Below are 12067 nucleotides of genomic sequence, written 5' to 3'. Positions count from 1 at the left end.
ATGAGAGAGGCCTGTTATTTTCATCATAGGTTCACCTCAACTATGAGAGACAGAATGAGAAAAGAAATCCAGAAAATCACATTGTCTGATTTTTAAAGAATTTATTTGCAAATTATGGTGGAAAATAAGTATTTGGTCAATAACAAAAGTTCATCTCAATACTTTGTTATATACCCTTTGTTTGTAATGACAGAGGTCAAACGTTTTCTGTAAGTCTTCACAAGGTTTTCACACTGTTGCTGGTATTTTGGCCCATTCCTCCATGCAGATCTCCTCTGGAGCAGTGATGTTTTGGGGCTGTCGCTGGGCAACACGGGCTTTCAACTCCCTCCAAAGATTTTCTATGGGGTTGAGATCTGGAGACTGGCTAGGCCACTCCAGGACCTTGAAATGCTTCTTACGAAGCCACTCCTTCGTTGCCCGGGCGGTGTGTTTGGGATCATTGTCATGCTGAAAGACCCAGCCACATTTCATCTTCAATGCCCTTGCTGATGGAAGGAGGTTTTCAATCAAAATCTCACGATACATGGCCCCATTCATTCTTTCCTTTACACGGATCAGTCGTCCTGGTCCCTTTGCAGAAAAACAGGCCCAAAGCATGATGTTTCCACCCCCATGCTTCACAGTAGGTATGGTGCTCTTTGGATGCAACTCAGCTTTCTTTCTCCTCCAAACACGACAAGTTGAGTTTTTACCAAAAAGTTATATTTTGGTTTTATCTGACCATATGACATTCTCCCAATCCTCTTCTGGATCATCCAAATGCTCTCAGGCAAACTTCAGACGGGCCTGGACATGTACTGGCTTAAGCAGGGGGACACGTCTGGCACTGCAGGATTTGAGTCCCTGGCGGCGTAGTGTGTTACTGATGGTAGCCTTTGTTACTTTGGTCCCAGCTCTCTGCAGGTCATTCACTAGGTCCCCCCGTGTGGTTCTGGGATGTTTGCTCACCGTTCTTGTGATCATTTTGACCCCACGGGGTGAGATCTTGCGTGGAGCCCCAGATCGAGGGAGATTATCAGTGGTCTTGTATGTCTTCCATTTTCTAATAATTGCTCCCACAGTTGATTTCTTCACAACAAGCTGCTTACCTATTGCAGATTCAGTCTTCCCAGCCTGGTGCAGGTCTACAATTTTGTTTCTGGTGTCCTTTGACAGCTCTTTGGTCTTGGCCATAGTGGAGTTTGGAGTGTGACTGTTTGAGGTTGTGGACAGGTGTCTTTTATACTGATAACGACTTCAAACAGGTGCCATTAATACAGGTAACGAGTGGAGGACAGAGGAGCCTCTTAAAGAAAAAGTTACAGGTCTGTGAAAGCCAGAAATCTTGCTTGTTTGTAGGTGACCAAATACTTATTTTACCAAGGAATTTAGCAATTAATTCATTAAAAATCCTACAATGTGATTTCCTGGATTCTTTCCCCCCCATTCTGTCTCTCATAGTCGAAGTGTAGCTATGATGAAAATAACAGGCCTCTCTCATCTTTTTAAGTGGGAGAACTTGCACAATTGGTGGCTGACTAAATACTTTTTTGCCCCACTGTATATATATATATAGAGAGAGAGAGAGGGAGAGCGAGAGAGAGAGAGACAGGTGGACAGACAGGAAGTGAGCGAGACAGATGGACAGACATACAGGATGAGAGAGAGACAGGTGGACAGACAGGGAGAGAGAATGGTGGACAGACAGGGTGTTGACCTCTGACCTTTGTCGTACTGAAAATGTGTGATTCATGATTCAGCATCCACAGCTCAGCTCCACTTACAGTGTGGGGTTACACTCCTCCACCCATCCATCCTCCACCCACCCACCCTCCCTCCTCTCCTCCTCCAACCACCCTCCTCTCCTCCACCCATCCATCCTCCACTTCTCCACCTACACTCCTCCACCCACCCTCCTCTCCTCCTCCACCAACACATCCTCCACTCCTCCTTCACCCATCTATCATCCACTCCTAAACCTCCCCTCCTCATTCACCATATCATCCATCTCTCTTCTACCCACATATCCTGCCCTCCTCCATCCACCCATCGATCTCTCCTCCACCCACCCTCCTCCATCCATCCACTGTCTTCTCATCCTCTACACATCGACCCATCTCTCCTCCACCCACACATCGACTCCTCCAACGATCCTCTTCTCCTCCTCCATCCATCCTCCTCTCCTCAATCATTCAACCTCTTCTCCTCCTCCACCCTCCAAAACCCACCCATCCTCCTCTCCTACTCCACCCGCCCATCCACCCTCCTCTGCTTCTCCACCCCTTCTCCTCTACTCCACCCACCCATCCCTCTTCCAACCATTCTCCTCTCCATCACTCCCCACCCATCGTCCTCCCGTCCATCCACCCTACTCCCCTCCATCCATCCACCCGCCTCCACCCATCCTCTCCTCCCTTCCAGTCATCATCCTCTCCTCCACCCATCCATCCTCCTTCCTCCATTGTTCTGTATGTTATGATATTTTGAATAGAAACAGACATAAAACAGATAGGAGAATTCTTCACCCCCATCTGATGAAGGAGAAGATGAATAGAGCGAGATGAAGGGAGAGAGAGGGCTATAGAGAGAGGGATATAGAGAGAGAGGGATATATATAGAGAGGGATATAGGGAGAAAGGGATATAGAGAGAGAGGGATATAGGTCGAGATGGATATAGAGAGAGATGGATATAGAGAGAGGGATGTAGAGAGAGGGGGATGAGAGAGGGATATAGGGAGAGCGGGATGAGAGAGGGATACAGAGAGAGAGGGATATAGAGAGAGGGATATAGAGAGAGGGATATAGAGAGAGGGATATAGAGAGAGGGGGGAGAGAGAGGGATATAGAGAGAGAGGGATATAGAGAGAGGGGGGAGAGAGAGGGATATAGAGAGAGGGGGGTGAGAGAGGGATATAGAGAGAGGGATATAGAGAGAGAGGGATATAGAGAGAGGGGGGAGAGAGAGGGATCTGGAGAGAGAGGGATATAGAGAGAGGGGGATGAGAGAGGGATATAGAGAGAGAGGGATATATATAGAGAGGGATATAGGGAGAAAGGGATATAGAGAGAGAGGGATATAGGTCGAGATGGATATAGAGAGAGATGGATATAGCGAGAGGGATGTAGAGAGAGGGGGATGAGAGAGGGATATAGGGAGAGCGGGATGAGAGAGGGATACAGAGAGAGAGGGATATAGAGAGAGGGATATAGAGAGAGGGATATAGAGAGAGGGGGGAGAGAGAGGGATATAGAGAGAGAGGGATATAGAGAGAGGGGGGAGAGAGAGGGATATAGAGAGAGGGGGGTGAGAGAGGGATATAGAGAGAGGGATATAGAGAGAGAGGGATATAGAGAGAGGGGGGAGAGAGAGGGATCTGGAGAGAGAGGGATATAGAGAGAGGGGGATGAGAGAGGGATATAGAGAGAGGGGGTGAGAGAGGGATATAGAGAGAGGGATATAGAGAGAGAGGGATATAGAGAGAGAGGGATATAGCGAGAGGGATATAGAGAGAGAGGGATGAGAGAGGGATATAGAGAGAGGGATATAGAGAGAGGGGGATATAGAGATAGGGGGTGAGAGAGGGATATAGAGAGAGAGGGATATAGAGAGAGGGGGGAGAGAGAGAGAGGGATATAGCGAGAGGGATATAGAGAGAGAGGGATGAGAGAGGGATATAGAGAGAGGGATATAGAGAGAGGGGGATGAGAGAGGGATATAGAGAGAGGGATATAGAGAGAGGGATATAGAGAGAGAGGGATATAGAGAGAGAGGGATATAGAGAGAGGGGGATGAGAGAGGGATATAGAGAGAGGGGGGTGAGAGAGGGATATAGAGAGAGGGATATAGAGAGAGAGGGATATAGAGAGAGAGGGATATAGAGAGAGGGATATAGAGAGAGAGGGATATAGAGAGAGGGATATAGAGAGAGAGGGATATAGAGAGAGGGATATAGAGAGAGGGATATAGAGAGAGGGATATAGAGAGAGAGGGATATAGCGAGAGAGGGATATAGAGAGAGGGGGATGAGAGAGGAATATAGAGAGAGGGGGGTGAGAGAGGGATATAGAGAGAGAGGGATGAGAGAGGGATATAGAGAGAGAGGGATATAGCGGGAGAGGGATGAGAGAGTTATATAGAGAGAGGGGGATGAGAGAGGGATATAGAGAGAGAGGGATATAGAGAGAGGGGGATGAGAGAGGAATATAGAGAGAGGGGGGTGAGAGAGGGATATAGAGAGAGAGGGATGAGAGAGGGATATAGAGAGAGAGGGATATAGAGAGAGAGGGATATAGAGAGAGGGGGGAGAGAGAGGGATATAGAGAGAGAGGGATATAGAGAGAGGGGGGAGAGAGAGGGATATAGAGAGAGAGGGATATAGAGAGAGGGATATAGAGAGGGATATAGAGAGAGGGGGGAGAGAGAGGGATATAGAGAGAGAGGGATATAGAGAGAGGGATATAGAGAGAGAGGGATATAGAGAGAGGGGGGAGAGAGAGGGATATAGAGAGAGAGGGATATAGAGAGAGAGGGATATAGAGAGAGGGATATAGAGAGAGGGATATAGAGAGGGATATAGAGAGAGAGGGATATAGAGAGGGATATAGAGAGAGGGGGATGAGAGAGGGATATATAGAGAGAGGGATATAGAGAGAGAGGGATATAGAGAGAGGGGGATGAGAGAGGGATATAGAGAGAGGGGGGTGAGAGAGGGATATAGAGAGAGGGATATAGAGAGAGAGGGATATAGAGAGAGGGATATAGAGAGAGGGATATAGAGAGAGAGGGATATAGAGAGAGAGGTATATAGAGAGAGAGGGATGAGAGAGGGATATAGAGAGAGGGGGATGAGAGAGGGATATAGAGAGAGGGGGATGAGAGAGGGATATAGAGAGAGGGATATAGAGAGAGAGGGATATAGAGAGAGGGATATAGAGAGAGAGGGATATAGAGAGAGAGGGATATAGAGAGAGAGGTATATAGAGAGAGTGGGATGAGAGAGGGATATAGAGAGAGGGGGATGAGAGAGGGATATAGAGAGAGGGATATAGAGAGAGGGATATAGAGAGAGAGGGATATAGAGAGAGGGGGATGAGAGAGGGATATAGAGAGAGAGGGATATAGAGAGAGGGATATAGAGAGAGAGGGATATAGAGAGAGGGATATAGAGAGAGGGGGATGAGAGAGGGATATAGAGAGAGGGATATAGAGAGAGGGGGATGAGAGAGGGATATAGAGAGAGGGATATAGAGAGAGAGGGATATAGAGAGAGGGGGGAGAGAGAGGGATATAGAGAGAGAGGGATATAGAGAGAGGGGGGTGAGAGAGGGATATAGAGAGAGGGATATAGAGAGAGAGGGATATAGAGAGAGAGGGATATAGAGAGAGGGATGAGAGAGGGATATAGAGAGAGGGATATAGAGAGAGGGGGATGAGAGAGGGATATATAGAGAGAGAGGGATATAGAGAGAGAGGGATATAGTGAGAGAGGGATATAGAGAGAGGGGGATGAGAGAGGGATATATAGAGAGAGAGGGGGGTGAGAGAGGGATATAGAGAGAGGGATATAGAGAGAGAGGGATGAGAGAGAGATATAGAGAGAGGGGGATGAGAGAGGGATATAGAGAGGGATATAGAGAGAGAGGGATATAGAGAGAGGGATATAGAGAGAGAGGGATGAGAGAGGGATATAGAGAGAGAGGGATATAGAGAGAGAGGGATATAGAGAGAGGGGGGTGAGAGAGGGATATAGAGAGATGGATATAGAGAGAGAGGGATATAGAGAGAGGGATATAGAGAGGGATATAGAGAGAGGGGGATGAGAGAGGGATATAGAGAGAGGGATATAGAGAGAGGGATATAGAGAGAGAGGGATATAGAGAGAGGGATATAGAGAGAGGGATATAGAGAGAGAGGGATATAGAGAGAGAGATATAGAGAGAGAGGGATATAGAGAGAGGGATATAGAGAGGGATATAGAGAGAGGGGGATGAGAGAGGGATATAGAGAGAGGGATATAGAGAGAGGGATATAGAGAGAGAGGGATATAGAGAGAGGGATATAGAGAGAGGGATATAGAGAGAGAGATATAGAGAGAGAGGGATATAGAGAGAGGGATATAGAGAGAGGGATATAGAGAGAGAGGGATATAGAGAGAGAGGGATATAGAGAGAGGGATATAGAGAGAGGGATATAGAGAGAGAGATATAGAGAGAGAGGGATATAGAGAGAGGGATATAGAGAGAGAGATATAGAGAGAGAGGGATATAGAGAGAGAGATATAGAGAGAGAGGGATATAGAGAGAGAGGGATATAGAGAGAGAGGGATATAGAGAGAGAGGGATATAGAGAGAGAGATATAGAGAGAGAGGGATATAGAGAGAGGGATATAGAGAGAGGGGGATGAGAGAGGGATATAGAGAGAGAGATATAGAGAGAGAGGGATATAGAGAGAGAGGGATATAGAGAGAGAGGGATATAGAGAGAGAGGGATATAGAGAGAGGGATATAGAGAGAGGGGGATGAGAGAGGGATATAGAGAGAGAGGGATATAGAGAGAGAGGGATATAGAGAGAGAGATATAGAGAGAGAGGGATAGAGAGAGAGGGATATAGAGAGAGGGGGATGAGAGAGCGAAAGAGAGGGATGGATGAAGAATAACATGGTACAGGATCTGGTTTAAAGTAGAATGTGGTGCCCCTGCTGGATCACTATGACCTCATACATCTTCTGTGCTTTGGTTCCTGCTGCTTTGTTTAACACCTAATTTCCACGGATCAAGACAGTTTACTGTCTCTTTACAGTTTACTACTACTCTACCTGTATGCTGCTTATCCTCTACTCTACCTCTACTCCACCACTACTCTACCTATATGCTGCCTATCCTATCCTCTACTCTACCTCTACTCCACTACTCTACCTGTATGCTGCTTATCCTCTACTCTTCCTCTATTCCACTGCTTCTCAACCTGTATGCTGCTTATCCTTTACTCTACATCTACTCCACCGCTACTCTACCTGTATGCTGCCTATCCTCTACTCTACCTCTACTCCAGTGCTACTCTACCTGTATACTGCCTATCCTTTACTCTTCCTCTACTCTGTCTCTACTGTGACCGGTAAAAAGTGTGTCAAAATGGGTGCCACCGTAGTGTTGCCGGGGACAACGTTACACCACCCTGTGCCTGTGTTCCATCTGAATCAACCATCAATCATGTTTCTTATCACACGCAAACACACACACACACACACACACATTCTTCATGACAAACACTGATGCTCTATAATCCAGTGGGAATAAGGAGGAGAAGCAGAAATGAAGCAGCAGGTTTCGTGATCATCATCCACTTACCTCTTCGCCCCCGTCCCCGGGAGGGTGACCCAGGGAGGGTGTTGGCTCCGGCTCCCTGGGGGGTTAGAAGATAAGGAGGTTACACAAAACGTCGGCCATGATGGTTCCCAGGTGGACGCCCCTTCATTCACTGTCAAGTTGAATTGATTGTTTTGCTGGGGACCCTCTTGTAAGACCTCCACCCCGCATCCAATGTCTAGAACCATTGAACTAGACTCTACTAGCCCCCCAGCACTGCCTTCTCTATCAGGTTGTAACTGACATCTGGTCTGAGCATGCTCTCCTGCATCAGGAGCAATCATTGAGTTTTGAAAAAAATCTTCTCTATTAAATTGATTTACAGTTATTATTTTTGGTTGATAACCCTCGAACCTTGGTATGTTCAAATAAATAAAGAGTCTCTCGGTCCCTCAAGGCCTTATTTACTCCCTTACAAAGTACCTCAAATACTAGGTTATATGTAACACTACCTTATACGCCGATCATTCACAACATAAATAGCACCACTAATAACCCCTAATATTGTGTTTGTCCCCCTTGTGGCGCAAAAACAGCTGTGACCCATGGAGGCATGGACTCCACCAGACTCTGAAGGTATCCTGTGGTATCTGGCACCAAGACATTAGCAGCAGAGGCTATAAGTCCTGGAAGTTGGGGTGGGGCCCCCATGGATCGGGCTTGTTGTTTCAGCACATCCCATAGACGCTCCATGGGATTGGACCCTAACCCTGCCAGGTGATTTATCTGACCGGGCCACCTTCTTCCATTGTTCCATGGTCCAGCTCTGACGCTCACGTGTCCATTGTAGGTGCTTTCAGGGGTGGACAGGGGTCAGTAAGGACTCTCTGAGCGCTCCCATACGCAGCAAGCTGCCATGCACTGTGTGTTCTACACCATCTATCATAGCAACATTCACTGTTTCACCTATTTGTGCTACAGTAGTTCTTCTGTAGGATCAAACCAGACGGACTAGACTTGGCTCCCCACGTGCATCAACGAGCCTTGGGTCCCATGACCCTGTCGCCGGTTTACCGGTTGTCCTTCCTTGGGCCACTTTTCGTAGTTAGTAACCACTGCATAGCTGGAACACCCCACAAGACCTGGCGTTTTGGAGATGCTCTGACCCAGTCGTCCAGAATCACAATGTGGTCTTTGTCAAAGTGGCTCAGATCCTGACCACGCCCAGTTTTCCTGCCTCCAACACATCAACTTCAACAACTGACTGTTCCCTTTCTGCCTAATATATCTCACCCCTTGACAGGTGCCATTGGAACCAGATGATCAATGTTATGCACTTCACCTGTCACTGGTTTAATGTTGTGGATGATCGGTGTATACTATACTCCCTTATACAGTATAACTTTATGAACTATACCATCTTACTCCCTTATATACTCTATTACATAGTACCTAATATACAACCATATTGAGTACCTTATATAGATGAACCAGTCTTGGAACCAGTGGAGCTATTGAAGGAGTGGCGTAGATGTACTGTAGGTAGAATTTAGCAGGGGTCAGCAGAGAACTGCAGAGGTCTGTAGAGGTCAGTAGGGGTCAGTAGAGGCCTACAGAGGTCGGTAGAGGTCAGCAGAGGTCGGTAGAAGTCAGTGGAGGTTGGTAGGGGTCAGTAAAGGAATGCAGAGGTCGGCAGAGGTCAGTAGAGAACTGCAGAGGTCAGTAGGGGTCAGTAGAGTACTCCAGAGGTCTGTAGAGGTCAGCAGAGGTTGTAGACATCAGTGGAGGTCATAGAGGTCTGTAGGAGTCAGGAGAGGACTGCAGAGGTTGGTAGATGTCAGTAGACGTCAGTAGGGCTCAGTAGAGGACTGCAGAGGTCAGTAGAGATCAGTAGAGGGCACTGAAGATCAAAACCAGAACTCTAATGATCGTGGAGAACGGGAGAATTCTGCAAAAGCTGTTGAGATAAAATCTGCAAGAGCAATGTGGACAAAGCAGGATAGCTAGTTCCATGGTGATGTGGGTGGAGCAGGAGAACTGGTCATCATTGTGATGGCGGAGAAGGGCAACTGGTCGTCATGAGATGTGGGCTCAGTATGACAGCTGGTCGTCATGGTGATGTGGGTGGACAGGACAGATTGGACGAGGGCAGTATTTCACGGAGAAGGAGAAGCTTCAAGTGGTGGTTAGGGTTAAAGATATGTGGGTGGTGCACAGACAGGTGTTGGATACAAAGTGTTTTGCAGTCCGTCTGACCGTGCTGTGACCTTTGACCTCTCCTTGCAGCTGCTCACCAGTCAAGCTGCATTTATCTACCAGGTACGTGCAGCGCCGGCCTTGTGGCTCGTCTCTGCTGGATCTTCTGTGGCCCTCGCTCACCTCGGCACAACAAGATGGCTGCCCGACTGTACCATCTTGGGAGGGGGTGTAACCCTCAGCATTAACATATGGCTCTCTTGAAGACTGCCCTCTGATTATTCATGAGCGGCAATCAGTTATTTCAGAATAATGAGCTGCCACAGTTTCAGGCCCCTAACATGACTCCGCTGACAGGCTCTTGCTGATCCCAAATAGTGGCACCATCTCGTGACATTACATAGAACAGTGGACCATGTCCCATTCAGCGTGACTCATTTCATGGTTATTGTTAGTAACAATATGCCTGATGGTTAGCATTAGCGGTGGCGAAGTGACTGAAGGGACAATGCCACTAAATCAAATATCAAATCCTCATGAGGTGGGCGGTGTCTGTCTGGCTCAACGGCGTGTTTACTATTTGTGGTGTCCAGCACTGCTTTGCACTTTACTATCGGCTCCATTTCTACTGCACCCTGTCTGAGGGGACCCGTGTTTTCGGCACGTTGACTTTTAGGGGGTGCATTGTTTCAGAGGTCATTGAGTTTTAGGGGGCGTGGTTTATTGGCGGACAATGGATTTTAGGGGGCATGGTGCTTAAGGGACCCAGTGTTTTAAGGGGTGTGGTGTTATAGGGGTTGTTGTGTTTAAAGGGGAATTGAGTTTTAGTGGGTGTGGTATTTTATGGAGTGTGGTGTTTTAGGGGGCGTGGTGTTCAAGGGGACATTGGGTTATAGGGGGCGTGGTGTTTAACGGGACCTGGTGTTTTAAGGGGTGTGGTGTTTTTAGGGGCGTGGTGGTTTCGGGCACGTTGAGTGTTAGGTGACACAGCGTTTTTGGGATCTCTCTCGCATTTGATCATTTAGTGTTGAACTTCAATATTGGAAAGACACATTGCTAGTTGTCATCATGTGTTTGTTTGATAGAAACAGTACAAAAACTGTCACACGCACCTCCACGCATGGAACGTGTTGCATTTACTGCATGCACACACACACACACACACACACACACACACACACACACACACACACACACACCTCTTACCTCTGGCCCCTGCAGCTTGCGGCCCAGGTCCTGGACGACCTGGAGGACGAGGACATTGGCTTCGGTCTGGTGGACCAGAAGAAGGACCAGGCCGTGGCCAAGAAGTTGGGTAAGACACATTGGAACTACATCTGAGACATGAATTCTGATTTGACATTATGTAAGCAGGTAGGAGGTTATTAAGTGATAACACCGTCTGGATGAACATTATCTTGTTTATTACACACTACTTACTGAATACAACAATAAATTGAGACAGATTTACTGACTAGTTTTATAACTAGTATGACTAATTTAAGTCACAGCAACATAGTGAACTATTCTCCTCGATATAAATGAACAATATCCTGTAATTACTATGATTTAATAGAATAATAAACTATTTCCTGTTATTAATGTTAAACTGGACATGAGTCTTTCATTGTAGTTTCCATGTAGTGCCACCAGCTCATGTTAGCATGAAGCGGAGTGATACGAGGGACGTGAAACCAGGGGAAGTGGTTGCAAGGGTAACAGTCAGACAGATTACAGATTAGTGGTTACTAATTGGCCACTGCTTGGCACTATTGACCAATCAGGTTCCAGGATTCCACACAGCCGTGGTTGTTGTCAAAATGAATTGAAGACGTTTCAACACGTTTAAAGGACCTGCAGACACTGTCCTCTCCAATCATCTGTTCATGTCCATAACCAGTTTCACATATGATCTTTCATGGAAAACAGTTTTATGGTTTTTTGATACAGAGACAAAAGAATTAACCTTTGCTCCGGCCAGACTATGAAACACAATAAAAACATGAAATTAACCTGAGATAAGATCAAACTAGAGTTTGTAAAATATTTAGTTTTATTACTTTAGTTTCAAGCTATTAGCATGGCTGCTGGGAGCAGAACCAGTTCCAAGCTTTAAGTACCATTACTACCATCTCTGAGCTAGCCTGATGTTGGATGAAAAACTAGAGGCACGGGGACCAGGAGCGGTCTTAGCGATTTGAAGGCCCCAGGCAAAAACCTATTTGAGGCCCCTTCTCCATCTAGAATAATAAATCATGCAGAGGTTTAGGTTTCATTTGAAAAAAAAATTTGGGGGGGGGGGCACATTAAGTGGGGGTCCCAGGAAATTTAGTGTCAAACACAATTTCCTGCATTTTGGTGAATTCTTATGCAACAATTTGCGCCTTTTCTAAGGCTTGCAAGCATTCTGCATTGCTTTCAATATTTATTGTCCTGTAGCTCTTTCTGCTCATTTAATATTATCCCACATCTTGGCCATAACCGATTAAAAAATTGATCAAACCTATTCGAGAATGAGACCCGCATGCTTGCGCACGGCACCATGGAGAGGAGGAGACACTGTGCCGCTGCTGACTGAGAA

At 46.8% G+C, this 12067-nt stretch overlaps 1 protein-coding gene across 1 annotated transcript in view; it reads left to right on the top strand.

Moving 5' to 3' along the window:
• The window catches only part of casq1b (calsequestrin 1b), a 29576-nt gene that overhangs the window by 4809 nt on the left and 12700 nt on the right, over positions 1-12067 (top strand). Inside the window, exon 2 of the mRNA XM_080023671.1 lies at positions 10708-10801. Within this exon, the coding sequence (XP_079879797.1) occupies positions 10708-10801 (94 nt within the window). The remainder of the gene's footprint in view (positions 1-10707; positions 10802-12067) is intronic.

This window comes from Zeus faber, assembly GCF_960531495.2.
Source record: "Zeus faber genome assembly, chromosome: 22".
Classification (NCBI taxonomy): domain Eukaryota; kingdom Metazoa; phylum Chordata; class Actinopteri; order Zeiformes; family Zeidae; genus Zeus; species Zeus faber.
Note: the sequence above shows the minus strand (reverse complement) of the source record. Positions and strands in the feature narration are given on the sequence as shown.